This window comes from Muscardinus avellanarius (genome assembly GCF_963383645.1).
Source record: "Muscardinus avellanarius genome assembly, chromosome: X".
NCBI lineage: Eukaryota > Metazoa > Chordata > Mammalia > Rodentia > Gliridae > Muscardinus > Muscardinus avellanarius.
This window is the reverse complement of record NC_137792.1, coordinates 85,869,777-85,894,494: the sequence shown is the minus strand read 5'-3', so window position 1 is coordinate 85,894,494 and position 24,718 is coordinate 85,869,777. Positions and strand designations below refer to the sequence as shown.

General features: G+C 42.4%; 1 protein-coding gene across 4 annotated transcripts in view; it reads right to left on the bottom strand.

The window, feature by feature from the left end:
• TMEM255A (transmembrane protein 255A) overlaps window positions 1–24,718 on the bottom strand; it is a gene marked incomplete at both ends in the record, with an annotated part of 62,296 nt that overhangs the window by 24,125 nt on the left and 13,453 nt on the right. The window contains 5 exons of one of the 4 annotated variants that reach the window (XM_080718495.1): window positions 5,592–5,680; window positions 6,082–6,153; window positions 7,807–7,875; window positions 14,684–14,773; window positions 17,236–17,298. In XM_080718495.1, coding sequence (XP_080574621.1) covers window positions 5,592–5,680; window positions 6,082–6,153; window positions 7,807–7,875; window positions 14,684–14,773; window positions 17,236–17,298 — 383 coding nt within the window. The remainder of the gene's footprint in view (window positions 1–5,591; window positions 5,681–6,081; window positions 6,154–7,806; window positions 7,876–14,683; window positions 14,774–17,235; window positions 17,299–24,718) is intronic. The other 3 variants (XM_080718497.1, XM_080718496.1, XM_080718498.1) reach the window with 3 other exon arrangements.

The window sequence follows — 24,718 nt, the reverse complement described above, 5'->3', positions numbered from 1 at the left end:
CTTTCTATGTCTCCCCATTACTTTTAGGAGAAAATGCTCAAATTCCTCGGTCTGCCATAATCTGGCCCTAAAATGAAGACCGCTGTCCAGCTAGGCTGGAGTCCTCAGAAGTCCCACACTAACTCTGTTGGGTGTATTTCATCCCAAACCTGTTCTCAGATCCCCCCACCTTCTGTGAAAGGCGCTGCCTTTTGTTTTCTGCCTGTTTTGACCTCTCCCACAGCTAAAAACTTCAATAGTGTTTCCCTTACAGGCTCTGGTGCCTACCCATTAGCTTTTCCTCTTACCCCCATAGCCTCGGATAATCCATTCCTTTTACTTTATTACATCTCATATGTCAATCATTCAGTTATTCAGCTGATCCAATATGTATTGAGAGCCTACTCAGTGCTTAATACAGTATTACAACAAAGGTCACCATGATGTTAAAATTGTAACCTCAGCCGGGCATGTTGGCACACGCTTGTAATCCCCGCGCTTGGGAGGCTGAGACAGGAGGATCCCACAGGTTCGAAGCCAGCCTCAGCTACTTAGTGAGGCTTTCAGCAACTTAGTGAGACCCTGTTTCCAAATAAAAATATAAAATAGGTCTGGGAGTATAGCCCAGAGGTAGAAGGCCTCTGCGTTCCACTCCCAGTACCACACACAAAAAAATTTTAACCTCTTGCAAGCAAGGATCATCTTTTACATTTCTCCTCTCCTCTTCCTTCCTTATTTCCTTCCTTCCTTCCTTCCTTCCTTCCTTCCTTCCTTCCTTCCTTCCTTTCCTGGGGATTGAACCCAGGGACATTCTACCTCTGAGCTACCTCTGAGCTACATACACCGCTAGTTATTTTTTATTTTGGAACGGGGTCTCACTAAGTTACTGAGAGTCTAATCAAGTTGCTAAGAATGGCCTCAAACCTACTAACTTCCCAAGTACTGGGATTACAAGGGTGTGCCACCATGCCCGCTTATAATCTCTTACATTTGTTTGTATCTCCCTCACTGCCTACCACAGTGGTGGAAATATAAAAGATCATGGCTAAATACTCAGTGAATGAGTAACTGAGTGTGATGGCTATTCATTGCATTGCTCATGAGATTGATGACCCAATATGGATGTATATCCCCTTGCTCTCAAGTTGTTGGGTGGACAAGGAGAAACAGATAACCTCTCTGTATTTCAGTCCCCATTTAAAGGAGGAGGAAGCAGACCATGGATAAGGCAGGAGGGCATCCTCTGCTCTTTAATAGGGTCCGGAACTACTCAGTCATTCTTGGTGGGTGGGTAGCAGCAAGACTGCCTCTGTGTATCTCTCCCTGTATGTATTCTATATAGTCTGCAAGTCTTCTTCACTACAAAGTCCCTGGTAAACTGAGGTTCTTAGGGATAAAATATGTCTTTTTAATACCTATTCTTGCTTTATGTGGTACTGGGGATTGAATTCAGGGGTGTTTTACCTCTTAGCCCTTTTTAATTTTTTTTAGACCCTGGGAACAGGATCTCACTAAGGTTCTGAAGGTCTTGCTAAGTTGCCAAGGCTGGCCTCGTACCTGCAATCTTCCTATGTCAGCCTGCCTGGTACTGGGATTAAAGGTGTATGCCACTATACCTGGCTTATACCTATTGTTTTGCAGCAGACCATTATACATAGTAGGAGCTACAGAAGGGTGTGGCAAAGGAAGTACTGAGCCGGGCGTGGTGGCGCACGCTTGTAATCCCCGCACTTGGGAGGCAGAGACAGGAGGATCACGCAGGTTTGAAGCCATCCGCGCGCGCTGGCTGGCTTGAGACCCTGTTTCCAAATAAAAAAAATATAAAATAGGTCTGGGAGTGTAGTCCGGAGGTAGAAGGGCTTCCAGGAACCCCAGTACCACCAAAAAAAAAAAAAAAAAACAAAAAGGAAGTACTGAACGGAAGTAAGTGATCTTTCATTTTATAACTAGCTGAAGCTGTTCATAACCCACTTCATCCTTCCACTTTCTTTAGGCTACACACCAAAAACAGTGGTATTGACTTGTCCTCTCCCAAGATGAGCAAGTAGATGATAGCCAGAAGCTGTGTCCTAGAGAAAGCCACCTTCCTGCAGCTGGCTCAACGGAGTCATCTATGTTGGGTATTAAAACCTCACCGCCACTTACGTCAGAGAAAGTCTGAGGGTTGAAGGGGACAGTGGAAACTGTTTCTGCAGCACTGTACAAATGACTGCCTGATGTTTTTGTTCCCATTTTTTTCTTGGCCTCTTTTCCAAGAAATGGACCAGAGGAGCTGGCAATTGATTAAAAATAGGCTTCGTGTGAGGAAAACAAATACCCATTTGGCAAAATTAAAGTCTCCGAGCCTCAAAATGCTTATTGCTAGCTATATTTAGGCCCTGAGTTTAAGTCTCATTGGCTGTGGCTGGAAAAAGCCCCGGGTCAAGGAAAAATGCTTCCCTCAATTGTAGGACCATCCCTTCTTCCTTCTCATGGCCTGCGACCCAATGAAAAGCTAAGCATGTCCTTTCCTCTTGGCTTTAACCTTGAAATCTTGACACTACAGTCTCAGGAATGGGCATTGTGAGACACCTGGGACTGACTTCTAGGCACCAGGTAGGTGACAGCCATTTCCAGGCTTAAAGATCTTTGTATTTGGGGTGGGGATAGTGGGGATTGAACTCAGGGGCATTATACATCCAGGCTATATCCCAGCCCTTTCTTATTTCTAATTTTGAAACAGGGTCTCACTAGGTTGCTGAGGGTCTCACTAAGTTGCTGGAGCTGTCCTCAAATCTGCAATCCTCCTGTCTAGACCTCCCAAACACTGGGATTATGGCTGTGTACCACAACACCTGCTAGGCTTGAAGGTCTTTAGGTTCAGTGTTCCCATGATCCTCACCCATTGCCTAATCGAAAATTTCATTTTTTCCTGATGTAAATAAAATTCTTTTTGCTCCTTTTCAACATATGTCACTCCCTTTTCTTCAACTCTTTACTTATCCCTAACCCTGTGCTGGAGTCAGGGGATATACATAAGATGGATTCATGTCCCCTGCACTTGGGGAGCCCATGGCTTAACATAGCTCCTCATAAAGCTCCTTTATTAAAGTCAACACTGGTAGAACTGGCTTTAAGAAAGTAAGCCGGTTATTATGAAGTTGCAATTGACAGGAAGATAAATTGGGTTTGAGCCTCTGCTTTCATAAAGAAAAAAAAAAAGGAGAAAAAAAAAAAAGAAAATATTCACCCGAGGGCTGAGCTAAATGGAATTTAAAGTAGGACTTTGCCTATTCAATCCTTTGTCAGAAACACACCCATTTCAGAGAGAAAGGTGTGTCTGCAAGAAATCACTTCTCAGCCTACCCTAGGTTTCTCCATTCCTACTTTGTTTTCTGGCAAGTGTTCCAGCCAGCTTTACCCCCAACCCCAAGAGGCTGGGAAATGGGGAAGGAGAGGGAGAGAGCAGAGAACTGCCAGGAGGGGAAAGGAGGGGGGCCACAGGAGGGAGGAGATAAATAGAGACTGAAGGAGGGAGCAGATTGGGAGGGACACAGGAGTTTCAAGAAAATATAGCAAAACAACCTGGATTTTTGGGGGATCTATTTTATGTCACTTTGATCATTTTTGGAAGGATGCACTCAGGAAGTGTAATTATAGTCAGTTCTCAATCATCTGCTAAGGATCTAAGTCCCTTACAAGCATTAGTTATTATTCCTATGTGAATAATTGAACCCCCAGATGATTCCAAGCTTCATTTAAGTCTTAAAGTTTCTCTTCCTCCACTGCCAGATCTTTCAATGAAATGAGACCAGTGGAACCTCAGCAATTTAGCAAGACTCTCAGCAACTTAGACAGACTGTTTTGAAAGTATTAAAATAAGCTGGGCATGATGAGGCATACCCACAATCCCAGTTCTTGGGAGGCTGAGACAGGAGGATCACAGGTTCAAGACCAGCCTCTGCAATGTAGCAAGACCCTTAGCAACTTAGTGAGACCCTGTTTGGAAACAAAAAATAAAAAGTGCTAGGGATTTAGCTCAGAAGTAAAATGTCCCTGTATTCAATCCCCAGTGTTGCTGTGGCTGCTGCTACTACTACTACTACTACTACTACTACTACTACTACTACTGCTGCTACTACTACTGCTACTACTGCTACACACACACACCCACACACATTTCCTGCTTGCTATTGTACCCAAGCTAGCTTAATCTAGACTCAATTCTCTGTGGCCTGACTGCCTCCAGTCTCCAATTCAAGACTATCTTTAATGATGTACCCCTCAATAGTTCTCAGGTGACTATAAGGCCAAGTCCAAAATTGTTCTTCAGGTCAATCTGACTTCTGGCCACTGCTCTGTTCTCCCCTTCAGACAACTACCAGGAATATCCTCCCAATTCAATCTCTATTTTGGTTTGTCTCCTAACTTACTATTTTTCCTTTAAAGCTTTGCTCCCACATCACTTCCTGACACTAACCAGTCCCTGAAAACTCTGACTTTCATTCATTTTGGCTACCAGGACTCCCACTACATCCATTGATCCCCACTGTGCTTATCCTGCTCCATGGCAATCAATCCTTCACATGTCTGTCTTCACTACTAGAGTCTCTGAGCTACCCCGTGTCAATCTATATTCCTATTACATAAATATATTTGAAAGAAAGAACGAATGTTTTGTTAACTTGAGGGCAGAAAACAAGCATAATTACAGCACAACCAGCTCCAACCCTGTTTCTGCCTCAGGGCCTTAGCACTGGCTGTTCCTTGTGCTTGAAAAACTGTCTCCAGGTCAGGTCTATGCACAAATGGCACCTTCTCAAAGAAACCTTCCCTTGTTATTCCATCTACCATAGTGGGCACACACAGACAGCATGCACATGCACACACACACACACAGACACACACACACAATCCTCCTTAATATCTATCTGTCCTGGTTCATTTTTCTTCAGTGCTCTGATCACCAACCCAGGAGTATATTGATTACTGGTATATTTATTGACTGTCTTTCCACTAGCATATAAGCTCCATGGGGCAAGAACTTTTGTCTCATTTGCTGCTGAATCTGTCGAACTTGGATGCAGATTTAGCTCCTACTTCTACAATTTTTTTTGTTTGCAGTACTGGGGATGGCACTCAGAAGCATTCTACCTCCGAGCTACACCCCCAGCCCTATTTTTTAGTCTTTATTTTGAAACAGGGTCTCAGTGAGTTGCAAAGGGCCTCACTAAGTAGCTGAGGCTGTCCGCAAACCATGATCCTCCTGTCTCAGTCTCCCAAATGCTGGGATTACAAGCGTGCGCCACCATATCTGGCTTACTTCTACCATTTTTAAGTCCTGCGTGACCTTATTCTAGTTGTCTCTTTCCTCTGAGCATCCTGGGGCATGATCCTCTCCCATCCATATAATGGGGATCTCTACATGTCTCATAGGTAAGAATTAAATGAGCTCAAGTTTGAGAAGGTACTCAGTACTATGTGTGGCCCAGAGAAGGCAGGTAATGCCTGTTGGCTGAAGTCTGTTGACAGACCAGTGTCTTTTGCTTCTCCGATCCCTACCACATGCTCTTCCCCTTCCAAGTGCTAGTGCCCATTTTGGGTAACTGTCATGCGTGTGCCTCAGCACTTACCTGCCACAGTTGTAGAGGTCGCAGCAGAAGCAGGTATTACCCCGGATGCGAGGTGTGCAGAATCCACGGCTAAGGTGAGGGCAGTTAACCTGGGGGGAAAGGACAGTGAGGAGATGAGCCAGCATCGTAGAGGAGGGAGGACCCTCTGGATCAGAAATGCGAGTTAGTAGCCAATGGAGACGATGAGGATGGCTGTGACACACATACACCCACGCATGAGAGGGATGGGGCTGGGCAGGGAAGGGCTGACGTGTGTAGGAGGCAAGTCATTGTGTGGCTGGACTTCAGCCTCAGCCATAGCCCTTAGTGCCCCATCCCTGAAGGTGGAGATGAAGAGGAGGAAAGATGGACAAAAGGACAGACAGAGCTATGAATGAACAATAGGAAAGGAAGATCCGAGGGAAGGGGAGATCAGGGTATAGGAGGAAAAAGGATCCGATGGAAAGGAAGACGGAGGGACCAGCACATGCACTCTGAAGTACAATAGTACCTCTCTAGCTGCTTGGGTAAGGTTCCTCATAACATTCGCGGAAGGAGAATTTTTGGTTGAGGAACTTATGACCTTACATAGGAAAAATAGGGTTAGGGGGACCAGGGTTAAAGTAAACCTATGGAAGTCATTATTAAGATCTGTACAGTAACCAAATTAACATGAAAAGGCCATCACAATGAAATAAAGAGAACAGCAATGACATTATACACATTTAGAGTTTAAGAAACATTTTTTAAAGACTGAGGGAGAGAAATTCTATTTACCACCTCTCTCGTTTGCAAGAAATTTTCCAAGTTCTCTCCGTTAAATGAATACAATGAAGTGTTCTTGAATTTGTTTTTGCTTTGTTGTAGAGAATAGTTGTATTAAATAGGTACTCTTTTCTACGTTGGATCCTTCATCCAAATGCTCCCTGCCTTTCTGATAAGCTGCTATTTGCACATACACATTTCCATTCCTTCTTTCAAATTTGAGGATAGTTAGAAAAAAATGTTAAGTTTGTGGTTGGTATGGTGGGCACAGTGATAGATGCCTGTAATCCCAGACAGGAGGATCACAGGTTCAAGTCCAGCTTCATCAATTAGTGAGCCCCTCAGCAACTTAGTGAGACCCTGTTTTCAAATAAAAAATAAAATGGGGCTGGGGGTGTATCTTAGAGGTAGAATGTGCCTGTGTTCAATCCCCAGCACCTAAACAAACAAACAAAACCCTGTGGTTAGTAAAAGGAAGCAAGTGGACAACAAAGTCATATAAAAGTATTTGGCACAATGTTGTGAGAGCAGGATGTCAGTCAGCGTGGCTCCAAGGGCACCACGCACATTGTATTTTATATAAACGGGCTTCCTCTGAAGTTGTGTAAGGCAGTTGCTATTTTGCTCCCACTTGCTTTCTTTTCTCTTCCCAAACACAAATATATCATTTTCCCAAATATTCTTGGGGGGCTTGGCTTTTTATTTGAGGATAAGAGAGTGCCAGCTTTTCAAGGGTCCTGGAAGTGTGGGTAGAGTTTTACATGAAGGACTCCTCAGGGTAGGAAGGACTATGGTGTACTGAGATGAATGCTCTCCAGAAAGGACCTGCTGCCACTGCCCATCACCTCCAGTTCTGTGGGAGGCAACGTGAAGCATGAGGAAAGACATGTTGGATTGGAAAGAGATGCTCTTGTGTACCTGCTCAGATGTTATTAGGCTGGTCTTTTAGAGGTGTCATGAGATGGGTCAGGGCGACAGTCAAGGCCTCCCCAGAGCCTTGAGGTAGACCAGGCTTCCCAGTTGCCATATTTTGGCCTCTAGAGCCTCAAAGTTGTGGGACTCAGGGTCTGCCTCCTTAGCCTGCCTAGACCAGGGACCTAGTGCTCTGGTGGGACTCCCACCTCTCTCTCAACTGGATACCAAATCCAAGCAGCAATCCACAGTGAGGGGGAGAGGGGTGTGCCCTGTAGACTCTATACTCTCATCTGTCCCTCTTGGAATTAAAATAAGAGGCTGATGGCTGGGCTCATGGGGGGGCAGCCTGTGGCCACAGAACAAACTAAATCTGATTAGGCCCCATAAGGTTCCAACCAATGAGTATGATCTCAGTATCACTGTGTGCTGACCCACTGAACAGATCAGCTAAAGACACTGGGCTGCAAACCTTAGACCTATGACAAGGAGGAAGAGAAAGGGGGTTTCAGGCAAAATAGACTTTCTCAAGAAGGCATGCAGCCTTATTCCAGCTCACCTCCTCAGCTTCCCTCTGGGATGTCTTGGGGACATAGTGGCACCGGTTTGCATATAGTGGTTTCAGATCCTGGAAAGGGAAATACCAAACCAAAGGGGTTTTGGCTTTTGAAAATAAAACATCAGAGGCTCTGCTTGGTAACACACACACACACACACACACACACACACACACACACACACACTGACATACACTAAATCCAGCAGATGGTTGGATTAATTTCTGAAAGCTGACCATCTAGGGGGTCTGAGAATGTACAAATCAGAGGGGAAAAAATGTTCTAATAACTGCTTTCCATTGGGCTACTTGGTTAATGAGAAACTAGGAAGTGGATAGAGAATCAAGTTTCTTGACATTTCCTCTCTGGCTTTCTTTTAATTCTAGGCTTTGTCTTCTTTGCAAGCAGCCTCCGGGTTATTGTGACATCACACCCTCAAATGGAGGGAGTGAGCACAGCTGTGACAGTGAAGTCTCATTATCACCTGGCAACAGGAGTAGGGCTGGTTGACTTGCTATCCTGTCTGTCATTTCATCAGCTTTTTCAGAAGGAAGTTCTCAGGAAGCAAGCCCCTGGAGGACAGGTGACCACTGCCATGGCTGTACATTTGAATCCTGCTGAACTATGAGCCATTTCCACCTACCTACATATATTAGATAAAGCTGGTTAACTCCCTAAATACTGCTAAAGCCCAAAAAAACTAACACAGGGTTCAAGGATGGTTGATTTACCCCGCTGGCCTGGCCAGCTTCCTGGTGAGGGAGATATCAGATACAGGGGTTGGGGAAGCACAGACAGACAAAAGCCTGGATGGCTGGAAACCTGTAGCCAGGAGAACTGTTTGCTTTCAGAGCTGATGATGCTAAAGGGCCCCTAAGTGACAGGGGGCTTCTGCCAAAGGCAGGTTAGGACAGAACAATAGTTTATGTAAACTGACCTTTGGATTTTGGCTCAAATCCTCAGACAAAGGAAATTTATCTCTTGCCACTCTGCCTTTTGCCCACTTCTTTTGGCTTTTCCAATCCTGACAGCTGCCTTTCCCCACACATGCTATTTATAATCTCCTGTACTAGGTGCCCAAGTGCCCCCTGCTTCCTAACCAACACTCCCATCAAAGACCTGAGGGCTTTCTTTCTTTCAAGTTGGCCTCCAATCTATAAATCTCCTCTTTCAGCTGCCCAAGTACCGGGATTAGAGTTGTGCGTTGCCATGCCCAGATAGACCTGGGGCTTTTCATCAGCTACTTCTACATCAGCCTCTTGGCTGTTCAATGTTCTGAAAGTACACTGCCCTGGAATCAGGCTGGCAAGGAATGAAGATCCTCATGCTCACAGCTGGCAGGGTTTATTTTTTGTGTTTGAGTAAAGCAAAATCATTATTATCCTGCTGGAGAAGAGGCTTGATATGCTGGTCATAGCCCTCCTAAACTCCTGCTTTTGCAAAATGCATTCAGCCACTGACTGCCTGAAATGAAGACAGATGTGTGTAGCAATTGTCCATTTGCTGCTTCTGGCTGTTAGTATTCATTGAGGCCTTAGAAGAGGAGCAAGAACAGGCAACTGGGAGGTAAAAAGTAAAAGGACAATCAGCCCGGGTTTGCAACCTCTTTAACCTGAAAGATCACCAACGTTGGCAAGAAGGGATGAAGAAAAATTGCTTTTGGTTGAATGTCTACTCTATGCTGGAGCACTTTAGGGCCTGTTCATATCCATTATTTAATTTCATCTTCATTCTAAATCCAAAAGGTAGGTTACTATTATATACACTTGAAAGTAAGAAACTGTTGCATAGGAAAGTGATTTCCTAGCTAGTTAATAGCCTTAGTACAGAGATGAGAAAGGAAGGAAATAGAGAGAGAAGGAGCAAGACACATGTAGAGAGATTGTGACAAGGTAGGTCTTGGGAAGAAGTTCAGATTCACCTGAGTCAAAGGAGTAGGTCAAGATGGTGTTAAATGTCCTTAACAATAAGGCACATTGGCTGTAAGCTACCAAGCTGTGCTAAGGTCCAAATATGCCTTTCATTTAAGATGGCCAACAGATATTTTCATAGATCAATAAAATCACCTTCCTCAAAACTATCTGGGTGTCAGTAAGGACAACCAGAATTCTGAGGGCAAACAGTGTAAACAGAAACATTTTTCTTAAAGATTCATCCAGCCTTACCCCAAATCCCTGAATCGAATGCTGTAGTACACGTCATTAACCTCAGGATACACGGAAGGCCTAGAACCAGAGGCAAGGAGGCGGTCATTATAGGAAGCTTCCAGTGAATAGAATTTGGATTTTTCCCCATTACCTTTTATTGAGGCCAATGATAAAAAACATTGAGTGTCAGGGAAATGCAAGTCAAAACTACTTGACCAATTAATGCATGAAAAAATGCTCAGCATCATTGACAATCAGAGAGGTGCAAATGAAAACTACCATGAGATTTCACCTAACTCCAACTAGAATGGCAATCTTTCAAAACACAAACAACAACAGATGCTGGCGAGGATGTGGAGAAGTGGGAACTCTAAGACATTGTTGGTGGGATTGCAAATTAGTGCAAGTGCAACCACTTTGGAAAACAGTATGGAGAATCCTCAGAAGAATGGGAACAAATCTACCATTTGATCCAGCAATACCACTTCTGGGTATCTACCCAAAAGATACGAAGCCAAACTACCAAACTAATGCATGTGTATCTATGTTCATAGCTGCACAATTCACCATAGCTAAACTATGGAACCAGCCAAGATGTCCATCAACAGATGTATGGATTACAAAACTGTGGGATATGTACACAATCGAATTTTACTCAGCCATAAAGAAGAACACAGTTACGTCATTTACAGGGAAATGAATGGAACTGGAGGACATTATGCTAAGTGAGTTTAGTCAGTCACAAAAAATAAGAAATCAGATACTCTCCTAATATGTGAAAGCTAGTGAGAAAATGGGTCATAGGAGGAACTGTAGATGAAGAAAGAAATACTGTAGATGAGCAAATAAGGCAACCTAACTGAACTGAGGGAATGTGAGGGGGGAGAAGGAAATTCTCTAATGTTCATGATGTATATTAACAAACATATCAAAGTCAATTACTAAGTCAAACATGAGAAGGAGAGAGGGGGTGGGAATTGGGTAAGGGCTAATTGGATGATGTGTGCATGTATGCCTTCACCATCTTGGACTCCATTAAGATGTATGACTACAATGCACCAATAAAAATATTAAAAAAACTACTGGAGCTACTGCTTCATACCCACTAGGATGGGCCAGAAATAAATGTCAGATGATAATGAGAGTTGGTAAGCATATAGAGAAATCAGAATCCTCATGATCTGCTGGTGAGAATGTAAAATAATACAGCCACTTTGGAAAACACTCTAGCAGTTCCTCAAGCATTAAACATAGTTATCATAGGACCTAGCAATTCCACCTCTAGATGCAAAGAAAATGACAAGCTATGTCTATGCAAGTACTTATACACAAATGTTTATAGCAGCATTATCTATAATAACAAAGAGATGGTAACAACCTAAATGTCCATCAGCTAGTGAATGGGCAAACAAAATGTGGAATATCCACACAATAGAACATTAAGAGGCATGGAGCATGCTGGGCTTCCACGTGGCACATGCCTGTAATCCCAGTATTTGGGAGGATTGCTGGTTTCAGGTCAGCTCAGCAACCTAGTGAGACCTTCAGCAAATGAGCAGACTCTGTTTCCAAATAAAATAAGGCTGGGGAAGTTGCTCAGAGGTAGAATGTCCCTGGGTTAAATCCCCAGTACCAAAACAAAAACCAAAGCAAAAACAAAAATAAAACGAGGCATGAAGCACTGATACTTGCTAGGACATGGATAAACCTTTAACCTTGTAAACATTATACTAAGTGAAATATGCCAATCACAGAAAGCATGTAAAATGCCTAAAATAGGGATATCTAAAGGAAAAAAACAGATTAGTGGATAGGGAGATGACAAACAAAAGGTATGTGGTTTCTTTCAAAATAATAAAAATTTTAAAATTTTACCATGGTGATGTGGCATGTAACTGTGAAAATACTAAAAGTAATCAAATTATATGCTTTAAATGGATGGGTTAGAGCCAGGCGTGGTGGTGCACACTTGTAATCCTAGGATTTGGGAGGCTGAGACAGTAGGATCGCACAGGTTCAAATCCAGCCTCAGCTACCTAGTGAGGCTCTCAGCAACTTAGTGAGACCCTGTTTCCAAATAAAATATAAAATAGGTCTGGGAGTATAGCCCAGAGGTAGAAAGCCCCTGGGTTCCACCCCCAGTACCACAAAATAAATAAATAAATGGATGGGTTATACACAATAGGACTTCTATCAATAAAGCTTTTTTTTTTTTTTTTTGGTGGTACTGGGGTTCCTGGAAGCCCCTCCGGGTTATACTCCCAGACCTACTTTATACGTTTTATTTGGAAACAGGGTATCTTAAGCCAGTGCTGCTGGCTTCGAACCTGTGCCATCCTCCTGTCTCCACCTCCCAAGCGCGGGGATTACAAGCGTGCACCACCATGCTTGGCGCTCGATAAAGCTATTTTAAAAAGCATTGAAAGTGGAAAGAGGAAAAAGAAGGAAGCCATTTTAGCTTGTGATGCCATCAAAATCTACTGCAGGCTTCTTAGCCACTAGGCCGATGTTGCCATGGAGACTGCTTCAGAGTGAATACTGCTTGTCAAATGGGGATAATAATGCCTGCCCTACATCTCACAAGATTGCTGTGGGTCTCAAATGAGATAATAGATGTGAAGGCATATTGAAAAGCTAAATGCACTACACAAAAACAAGGAATTAGTATTAAGGCTTCTGTTGAATACAAAATAGCATGCTTATGATGATTGACTGCAAGCAGGCTACAAAAATAGGTTTATATTCAGAAAGAAATATGCAAAAACAGTAAGAATTGATATGTTAAGGTGGTAGGATTGTGACTGTTGACTTACTGATGCGCCATGTACCTTTTTAAGAAGAAATCAAGAACAAGATGACTATTTTCAGATAAAATCAGAAGGGGTAGATCTGATAGAGGAACGTATATTTATATTCCTGGCCCTGAAAGAAAATCAAGCAATGGCCTCTTTCTCCCACCCCTTGTTTTTCTCTATGTCCAGAAATGATTTCCTGAGATGCTAATTCAGAGACAGTCTGGGTAAAAGAATGGACCATATGAGTTCCTTTCATTTTGGCAAAGAAGGGGCTGACTCTTCTGTCTGAGGGGTGAAATTAAAATAAGGTTTTGTCAAATTGTCTTAATCTAGTTCCAACTAAATACATGACATTTCCTCAGATGAAATGAACTTTAGCTGGTAACTAAAATGGAATTTAAAATTTTCTGATGATACAACATTGCTACAACTCAATTATTTTACAAATATAATTTCTAGTTGTTCATGAGATGTTTTAATTTCCAATGTTGGCTCAGTTTAAAAAAAATGACCTTGTGAGTTTGTGGGGGTCAGCAAGTTGTTGTGGTTCATTCTTGATTTCGGCCTGTGAAGCAGATCAGGGGCTACTTTATGATTCCCTAGGGCCTAGACTCTTTTGAAAGTCCCTTCATTCCTTAAAATAACATTTTAAGCTGGGCATGCATGGTGGTACATGCTTATGATCTCAGTACTTGAGAGGCTGAGACAGGAGGATTGCAGGTGTGAGGACAGCCTGAGTAACTCAGTGACACCCTCCGCAAATTAGTGAGATGCTATTTCATAGTTAAAACAATAAAATAAAAATAAAATAGGGCTGGGTTGTAGCTTGGAAGTAGAATGCCCCTGGGTTCAATCCCCAGTACCATAAATATTAAAAATCACATATCATTTTTATATAATTGAACCCAGGGGGCATTTTTTATTCTTTATTTTGAAACAGGGTCTCACTAAATTGTGGAGGGCCTCACTAAGTATCTGAGGCTGGCCGTGAACCTACGATCCTCCTGTGTCAGCCTCCCAAGTACTAGGATTACAAGTGTGTGCCACCACACCCAGTGTATTTTGTTTTGATTATACTTTATGACTGCATTTGGTACAAAGACAAATATACTTATATGTAAAAAATTCTAACCTAAAATTTTATCATTTTTTCTCATTTGAAAAGAAATTGTAACCCTGAAAGTCCCAAAGATCCTAGGCAATATTCTTGTTTTACTTAGTGGAGAAATGGCCCTATGCCAGAAGTCTGGAATACTGTGATAGAAAGTGCTGGTAGGAGGGACAAGGGTTCTTACAGATCACTAAATGGGAATGCCCCTAGTCCCAGACTTCCCCAGTGAAGGATCACATGTTTGGGACTCAGCAATAAAATGGTCCTTACTTAAGTTAACACAGCTTCTTCAGAGCAGGAAGCACTGGGTATTTGAGCTGCTGGACCAGACTGTGAGTGGTAGCTTTGGGCTATGGGCTTCCTCCAGACTGAGTGTCTAAGAAAGAGTAACAATGCTCATGGTCTGCTGTTGAAGAGGTGAGCCATGGAAACCTTGGCTGCTCTCAGGAAGTTGTGTGGCTTCTTGCTGTTTTCTCCCTACCCCTGAGGCTGGTTCCAAGCCATTTCCCTTTCCCCAATACTTATGCTTTTCCCTTTCCAAATCTTACAGGTCAAAGGTCTACATCTAGCCCTCCACCACTGGAAAGCATTCCCTGACTGTCAGAGCCCAAGTTGAAGCACTAAGGTACTTGGATTCACATCCCTGGTTGAGACCCAGCTCTCAAGGTTTCCATGTGTCTGCTGGTGTTCTCATCTTAACTGTTGGCTCTTGAGGAAGGGGATTCTGCCTTCTCCCTCATGGGTACCCCTAAAAGTACTCAGCACAGCACTGACCGCCCAGCACACATTCGATCCATCGAATCAATTGAGGGCTGATAATACTCACGATGTGTCTGGCTGCAAAGACTCCATCAACTATGGCACAACAAAAAGCCGCAATCACACCAAAGCTGATAAACACGATGGAAGCCACCAGCTGCAGGGGAACAAAACAAGTGTGTCTGTTAACCTTCTATTCTTGCAGCTTCTGGAGACCAGGAGATCCTCAAGACACCACCGGCCAGAGCAAAGCCCCAGCCTGTCTCCCCATGGTCTTTTCTGTCATGCAAGATGAAAAGGAGTGGAAGCCAGCAAAGAGGAGGGAGGAAAACAGAACTAAGAAATTAATTCTGTGAGCACCAAATGAAGGGGAGGCTTGTTGGGCTCAGGCGTTGCTGTCCATGGAGGAGTTTCGCTGTGGGGCCTGGCCATCCTTAGATTCAGAAAAATGTTAGACTCTAGACATCATAAAGTCTGTATATTTTATTTATGTGGACATGAAGGTACAGTGATTGTGAGTGGTGTGTTCAGACTCTCTATCCAGCCTAGTGCACACCGAATCCTCCTGCAGGCTTTTCTGCACTCCTCATGCTTTTACTGGATAGCATAGTAGACTCTGAGGAAGACAAGGGTGAATGGGAGGCCCTGCACAACGCTATGGGGCCTTTGGCATCACTGAAGAAAGACAGCATTCAACTTACTGAGATTTCAATGGCAGGGATGTATTACAAGGATTGAAGTCTCTGAAACTGAACAGTTGTGTGCAGTGCATATAAAGTTTGTGAAATAAGAAAAATGTTAACTTGAACCGGACTGTCTTCTTTTCTAATCATGTTAGATGAGATCAATATTCTGAACAATTTACCTTCTATTACAATTCAAGACGTGGGGATATAGGTGTTAACATGCAGGTGTTCCCAGGGGTAGGGATAGGTGCTACCTTCATATACTATCTGCCTTTTCTGACCTTCAGAACTAGATAGAAACAACATTTTTCTTTGCTTTAAAGGGAAAGAGGAAGAAATAATATGGCAGAAGAAATCAAAGTAGAGGCCACGCTAGCGTTCTCCCACTTCCACAGCCTAGAAGGAAATACGTATTTCCCTTGAGAGTTGCTCAGAAACCTCTCTCCATAAATCTCACTTCACAGCATTACAGAGAATTGGTAAATAATGAATGAACAGTGTCATGAAATTGACATTATTAGCAATGCTATGATGAGAACTACAATTAAAACTCTCCCATTATTTTGAATAATTTAAGACTGAAGTGAAAACACAAGTGGGGGGTGTAGTCCAGGTGAAATGGAAAAAGAAAACTATCAGAACTCCCCTGAGGGTGATCCTTCATGTTGCTGGGGGGAAACATATGGTTAGAGCTCTGTGTCCCTGGAGCTATTACATAATCTGATTAAACTCGCTGTTAAATAGACTCCATTATCAACGTTTTGATGCCACAGAGACTTGTGCAGGGGGAACCTAAACAGTCCATCATCTGACCACTCACCAGGTTTCTTGATTTACAAGTCTATAAAACTACAATAGCTGGCAGTTCATGCTGTACCGTCCACCCTCAGCTTCAAGGAGGCCTTTGCAAATTGAACTAGGAAAATACAACAATTTGCCCTTGGGGGACCCTATCGGGACACTGAACTTTCTAAGCTTCGCCTTCCGTTATATGTTTATCCTTCCTTTCAACTTTTCAACACATTTTGAACTATGAATGATGGAGATATTTTCATTGGGCTTCCTAATTTTTGGGGGGGCCCAAGTACATTTGATTTCTTAATCAAAGTTCTCTAGATTGCAACTTCCTAAAAGACAGGATCTTCTGTGAAAACATTCCCAAAAGATTGTATGTCAGCCAGGTGTGGTGATGTAACCCCGGTACTTAGAAGACTGGGACAGGAGGTTCATGACATATTAGCGAGACTCTCAGCAACCTAGTGAGTTCCTGTTTCAAAGCACAAAATAAAAAGTGCTGAGGGAGCAGCCGGGCGTGGTGGCGCACGCTTGTAATCCCCGCGCTTGGGAGGCGGAGACAGGAGGATCGCGCAGGTTCGAAGCCAGCCGTGCTGGCGTAAGAGACCCTGTTTCAAAAATATAAAATAGGTCTGGGAGTGTAGCCCGGAGGAAGAAGGGCTTCCAGGAACCCCAGTACCACCAAAAAAAAAAGTGCTGAGGGAGTAAATCAGAGGTACAATGCCCCTGGGTTCAATCCCCAGTGCCACACACAAAAAAAGATTATGTGTCAGAAAGGAAGATGTGAGGGTCACTAATAATTCAGGGCCACAGCAATGGAAGTCACAGAATCAAAGGCAGGACAGGATGGAGCACTCCTCTGGAAGTAAGGAGAAAAACACAGAGCAAAATCCAGAATATTCTATCCTTGTGACTTAAAGAAACTAGGGAGGCCAGCGAGGGAGCCTCAGGAGAGATGAAAATAAGTCTCATAACAGGCTCACTATAAAACAAGTTTCCTGGTGGCTTAGGAGAAAAGGGAAAGTAGCAGTTTCGTTTGTGGCGAAATGTGTGAAAACTTGTAAGACGTGTTAGTTATCCACATCAATGTTGAACTTTTTCAGATGAAGAACTCAATTTTACAGGGATGAACACTTACCATCTGCCGCTTGTTCTCAACCAGGTTTGATCCAATGATTCCGAGGAACGATCCAAAGCCAAGCTGCAAAAGAACATGGCACACATCGTACTTCGGAAGGCAGTTAGCCTGACCATAGCCTGACTACAGCCATTCCAGCTCCTGGCTATGATTCAGGACGATGGAAAAGAACTAGAGGGTAAATGCTAAAGCCACCCGTTGTTACTTACACAAATATAGCATGTGCCATAAAAGTGTTTTCTCCTGCCGTTTGCCAATTTTCCCTTGTCACAATGTATCACAAATAAAAAGAAACTTGTGTGCTTTCAAATGAAAAGTAAAGGTCAACTATAGCTTTTCAGAGCCTGCTTATTTCAATTTTAATATCCATTACCTAGCATGTGACTGGTGAGTCAGTAAAATACATATAATAGTGAAAAGACACATTATATTCTGATCTTTATCTGTTTTTGAAAAGAACCTTCCACTCGGATGCATGGGTTACAGTGAAAGGTTTGCGATCACAATTTTTGATACATCTGGCATACTAATCAAACTCAGGAAGTACTTTAGAAATCATCAAGCACCTTAACCCACACTAAAAAATAAAAATAAAAAAGAACATTTTTTAAAAGCCTGTATTTGTTTGTTGACCCACTGCAATTTATGTTAGCACTTATTCACCTCTTCTTCCATCTCTGCTTCATTTATGGACAAAGAGCATTCATTAAAAGGTGAACAGAAATGGCAATGTAAAACCCTGAAAAACAATTTCCCTGTCTAAGTGGCTGGGATTATAGCTCAGTGTAGCCCATTCCACTGCCCTCTCAGCTTTGCCATTAGTGGAGTGAGTCTGCCATTCTCCTCTGAAAATGATTGCTATCTGATAGTTATTGATGGAGATGAAAATGGAAGAAGTAAAAAGTGGTGAGACTGGACCAATAATTATTAACACAAGTCCAGTGATGTAGCTACATTTCTCTCTAGCCTCACTAATGTTTGGGTTTTCATCTGCAGCCTTACCTTGTTTCTTTCAGAGGCATCTATTTCAGATGGAGGACCTCAAGCCTTACATCTAGGATTGAAATCTAGTGAGCCCAAGTTCTGGGCTTGGTGCACCACTGTAGAGAAACTGAGTGGTTGTCTCTGGACTACAAGAATGAAAGATTCTTGGGAGACTGACCCAGGAGGATGGCAGGTTTGTAATCTTATCAAGGTCCTTTGCAACTTAGTGAGAAGTTGTCTCAAAATAAAATGACTCAGAAGTAGAATGACCCTGGGTTCAATCCCCAGCACTGCACAGACATCCAAATCTCGATTGAGAAGATCCTCCATTCAGCAACTAAGCCATGTCTGTTTCTCACCTAGTTTTATTTCAAATATAATTAAAAGGTGTTGCCACAAAGTATGTTGAGTGAAACCTGATTATCACACTATAGCCTGGCTTGAAACCCAAGCTCTTCTACTTATGCTGTGCAACCTTGAACAAATGTATTAAATTCTTTTGACCTGTTTCCTTATCTGGAAAATATGGACCCTAAATAATGACTACCTTACACAGATTTGGCAAGGATTAAGCAAGATAATACATTCAAAGAACTCTGCCACAGTGCCTGACACACCGTAAGTACTCAGTATATATTATTTTGCTCTAGAGGTTATTTATTACTATTTTTAAAGTCATTTTACTTTTGAGTCACTCTAACCCAATATGAGCTGGAAAATCCTATCATTCTTTGTTCTATTTTATGACTACAGAGCTTTCCTGTTCTATCTTATCTCTACCTCCAATACGTTCCCCAGCTTTCCCTCTCTAGAAGGAATTTCATGAATAATCAGTCTGCTTATGGTACTCTGGCCCACTTGTAGAGATAGAAATTTGAATACAGCTTCTTGCAGGGGAAAAATCCTTTTACTAAATAGTTCCTCAGCTCCCGTAGACTCTCCCCTGAACTGACAGAAAGCAAAAACACTGAATATTCTTGACACTCCCAGACATCTCTCTAATGGCAGTAACCAGAAAAGGTGAACTAAGCCCTTGGAAAGATGGGACACCCCAGAACTGAAAATCCTAGGCCAGTCAGTTACACCCCCGTGCCCGCCACCTCACTTCCATTCTGATCCACTCTGACCCATCCAATTTCCCCACATTCACAAAGTACATTTATGTCAAATTACAAGAAGATATGACCCCTGCCCTCTAAGAGCTCACAGCCTTGTCAGGGAGAAATGAACTGCAGGTTAAGAACCGCTTGGGAGTCTAAAGTTCCATAGGAACAGAGAATGATTCATTCAGGATTATATCTCTGGCTTTTCTACTTAGACACTGTAATTTTGACCACTCCCTTAACTATTCTGTGCTTTTGGTTTCTTCATCTATGAAATGGGAATGAAGCCAGGCTCATGCCTGTAATTCTAGTATTTGAGAGGCTGAGACAAGAGGATTGCAGGTTCAAGGCCTATCTCAGCAACTTAATGAGACTTTGTTTCAAAATTTAAAAAAAATAAAAGAGGGCTGTAGGTGTAGCTCTGAGGTAGAATGCATGTGGGTTCAATCCCCAGTACAAACAAAAAGAATAAATAAAATGGAATCATAGAGCCGGGTGTGGTGGTGCACAATTGTAATCCCCAAGCTTGGGAGGCTGAGACAGGAGGATCACACAGTTTCGAAGCCAGCCTCAACTACTTAGTGAGGCTCTCAGCAACTTAGTGAGACCCTGTTTCCAAATAAAAATTTAAAGATAGATCTGGGAGTATAGCCCGGAGGTAGAAAGCCTCTGGGTTCCACCCCCAGTACCACCAAAAAAATAAAAATAAAAAAATAAAATGGAATCATAATATCTCCCAGACAGAGCTTCTGTGAGGATATATGAGATAAAATATGTAGTTTACTCTAAGGCTTCATAAAGGAGAAGACATTTAATATGGCCTCAAATGATGGCTAGAGTTCAGCAAGCAGAGAACTAGTATTGAGTCATGGCTAGAAGAATTTACTTGGATGACAGGCTGAGGATCACACTAATGTCACGGAAAAGAGCTTACATTTAAAGAATTTCAGATTCAGCTGCATGATGGTACACACTTGTAATCCCAGTATTTGGGAGGCTGAGACAGCAGAATGTCAGGTTTGAAGCCAGCCTCAGCAAATTAGGCTCTTAGCAATTTAGTGAGACCCTGTTTCAAATTAAAAAAATAAAAAGGGCTAGGGGGTAGCTCAAAAGTAGAATGACCCTGGGTTCATGGGTTCAATCCCCAGAAATACACACACACACACACACACACACACACACACACACACACACAAGAATTTCAAGTTGAAGAGGCATTTATCCCCATTTTGACAACAGGAAAACCATGGAGTTTGTTAGAGCTGATATCATTCCCATTTGATAGATGCAAAAGTGGAGGAATAGAGAATTTTAAGGACTTGTCTAAAAGCAACTTAACAGCAAGGTTAAGACTAGCCTTGCAGTCAGTCCTCTTACTAATAGCTGATGCCCTTTCAGCCACACTCTGCTGCCTTTGTAGCCAATGTTAGTAGAATAATGACTGTCAAGTAGCTAAGGCCTCCTTTTTGTCTCCTAGGGAAGAAGAGTTCTGCAGGAATGGGTAAGTGAGGAAGACCTGAGTGGCTGGAAATAAAGAACTGTCCAGGTGTGGCCATGCACACCTGTAATACCAGCTACTCGGGAGGCTAAGGCAAGAGGGAAACAAATTTGAGGCTAGCCTGGACAACTTAAGTGAGATCCTATCTCAAAATTTAAAAAAAATTAGCCAGGTATGATGACACAGGCCTGTAATCTCAGTGCTTGAGAGGCTGAGACAGAAGGATTGCAGGTTTGAAGCCAGCCTCAGCAACATAATGAGATCTTTAACAAGTTAGCGAGACTCTTTTTTTAAAAAGGGGAGAGCCGGGCGTGGTGGCGGACGCTTGTAATCCCCGTGCTTGGGAGGCTGAGACAGGAGGATCGCACAGGTTTGAAGCCAGCCTCAGCTACTTAGTGAGGCTCTCAGCAACTTAGTGAGACCCTGTTTCCAAATAAAATATAAAAAAATAGGTCTGGGAGTATATTCCAGAGGTAGAAAGCCTCTGGGTTCCACCCCCAGTACCACCAAAAAATAAAAATTAAAAAAAAATAAAAAAGGGAAGAGGGGGTGTGGGGATGTAGTTTGGAGTTAGAACACCACTGGATTTAGTTTCTGATACCACAATTTGTTTTTAGTGTGCTGGAGATGTAACTCAGTTATTGATCACTTGCTTAGAATGTATAAGACCCTGGGTTCCATCTTCAGTCACACACACACACACACACACACACACACACACACACACACGAAAGAAAAAAGAAAAAGGAAATAAAGAACTGAATCAATAGCATTTCCTGATAACAGGCAACTCCTTCTAATCAACTGCTTGATCTCCTGAGACCTCACAAACAAAAGCTCTGTGGTCCCCTTTCAAGAGTAAACGGAATTATGTAATTCTCATACCTTTGAACCCCCCTCTTGAACTTCCCCGCTATCTGAACAAATAACCAGTTTGCTTTCTTTGGGGCTGCCTTCTACTTGTGGAAGAAAAAGACAAATCTTAGAAATCAGAGTCAGATTTAAGGGCTCCTTTTGGTCTGCACATCATTATCTATGCCCATTTCCCTTCACTGCCCCAACACTGAGGCCTGAGACCCAGAAGGATTAGCCATTTAGTAAATATTGATTGGACATCTACTCTGTGACAGGCACTGTGTTTGATCTGTGCTTTAGAGGCTAGGAGTTGGGGTGGGTTATAACACCAAGACTGATAGGATTCTTGCTGAAAGAGTTCAAACTCTAATTAGGTAAATCATTCCACAATCCCTTTCCATAATCCCCAAATCCACAAAGCTCTTAAAGCTAAAAGGGATTTTTTGGTAACTATGTGGCAAAACCTGACCTTGAACTGATATAAGAATATTTTATCATCTTTATCCCACTTAATGTAAAAATTCACATTTATTATGGAAATGCAAAAACACTTGATTATGGGGAGTTTCTCAAGACCCCACTGGAGTAATAGGTAATATATGGTATATGCACCATATAACTTTTTTGTGTGTGATTCTAAGGATAGAACCCAGGGACATTCTAGCTCCAAGATAACCCTTTTTACTATTGTTTGCAGAAAGTCTTGCTAAAATACTGAGGTTGACCTCAAACCTGTGATCCTCCTGTCTTATCCTCCCAAGTACTGGGATTACAGGCATGTGTCACCATGCCCAGCTATACTGTATAATTTTTTTAAAAAATAGTCTAAATTCTAAATGACATCTGGCCCAAAGGTTCAGATAAGGAATTGTGGAACTATATAAAAAAAATGAGAATATAGCTCAACAGATGCCAAGGAGCAACTTTTTATTTTTGAAAAACAATGAATGAGAGGAATCTATAGTAGTAAGTTCAAAAATGGTAGACACTACTGAGGACTCCATTAACTGAGAAATGTTTCTGTAATATCTGAAAGTTGAGGTGGGGCAGAGTTGGGATGGTCTCTCTATCTAAATGGGAAAAATGCAAGTTACTGCACCGAGGCAGGAAAGCTAAAGTCATGTTCACATGGCCCGATTTGGCAAAATAAGAAGTAATGGGAGAACAGGCTGAGGGCAGGTGGAGAGCTTTGAATGGCATGTGAAGGAAGCATAGGGAGCCAGTGAAGGTTAGAATCTTATACCATTATACGAGTCTTATCCAGCAGATCAGGATTCAAGTCTTATGTTTAAAATGCACTTACAAAGTTAGGTATTTATTTATTTATTTACTTATTTATTGTGTGGTAATGGGGATTAAACCCAGGGGCACTTTACTTCTGAGCTCCACCCTTTTATTTTTTATTTTGAAACAGGTTCTCACTAAGTTGCTGAGACTGTCCTTGAACCTATGATCCTCCTGTCTCAGCCTCCCAAATACTGGGATTACAGACCTGGGCCACTGTGCCTGGTTGTATTTGTATTTTATAATGAAAGTAGATTTTAGAAACATTTTCAATAAGAGATGGAGAAGTATCTGCCTAATTCACAATAAGCCACAAAAAGTGACTATCCAAGAGCTTCTCGTATTTTCTGAACTTAATCAAAACTTTTTTGGACCTGTCAAAATAGTCTTTACATGTGAAGCTGAAGTCACATTGGCCTAGAGAATGTTTCTAGACTACTGACTAGTCTCTGGTCATACTACCCTGAATGTACCCAATCTTGTCTAGACTACTGACTGTTGTTTTTTTGTTTTGGAAGCAGGGGTGGAGGGGCTCTGGAGGATTGAACCCAGGGATGTTTTACCTCTGTGCTACAGCCCCAGCCCTTTTTTATTTCTTATTTTGAGACAAGGTCTCACTAAATTGCTGAAGGTCTCACTAAATTGCTAAGGCTGGCCTTGAATTTATGATCCTCCTGTTTCAGCCTCCTGAGTAATGGGATTATAGGCATGTGCTACTATGTCTCAATTTATTGTTTTGGATGACTCCTATTGTCCTGGGCTCCTATATCCTGCTATAAGTATGATGTTGATTGTCAATCATTTGACCCTTCTCCAAGGAATGGAACAGAAACTTCTTATTTTCCTCTCCAAAAAGAAAGCTCAGGCTAGTATGGACCCTAATTGTAAAATTGCTAAGAAAATGTCAATCAGGGGACCAACTCCATCTTGTGGGTTGCTTGGGAAACACATTTAGAGGCTTCATTCTCCTGGATCTGAGGTGAGAGGTTTAGAGGTAGCAATTTTTCTCACCTGCCTTGACAGTCTCATGGAAAAACCAAGGCTTTTAGTTATTTAGGTATTAAAAGTAGAAAGCTCACCAGACTCTTCTGTAATGGTAATGTGTCTTGAACATTCAAGGAGAGTAAAAATCTGTAGCCTATTTGTTGGTTTCAAATTTTAAATCCTTCCCATTCAGTATATATAGAATAGCACAGAATCTTTGAGTGTGTGTGTGTGTGTGTGTGTGTGTGTGTGTGTGTGTGTGTGTGTTATTGGGGTTGAACCCAAGTGCATTCCACTCCCAAGCTATACCCTTGACCCAATTTTATTTTTTTATTTTAAAATAGAGTCTCACTGCCGGGCTGGTGGTGCACGCTTGTAATCCCCGCGCTTGGGAGGCTGAGACAGGAGGATCCTGCAGGTTCGAAGCCAGCCTCAGCTACTTAGTGAGGCTCTCAGCAACTTAGTGAGACCCTGTTTCCAAATAAAATAGAAAATAGGTCTGGGAGTATAGCCTGGAGGTAGAAAGCCTGTGGGTTCCACCCACAGTACCACCAAAAAATAAATAAATAAATAAAATAGGGGCTCAATGAATTGCCAAGGCTGGCTTTGAACCTATGATCTTCCTGTCTCAGCCCCCCAAGTACTGGAGTTACAAGGATAGACTACCATGCCAGCTCTAGAATAGCACACTTTTTTTTTGAGGTACTGGGGATGAAACCCAGGGGCATTCTACCTCCGAGCTATACGCCTAGCCCTATTTTTTAATTCTTTATTT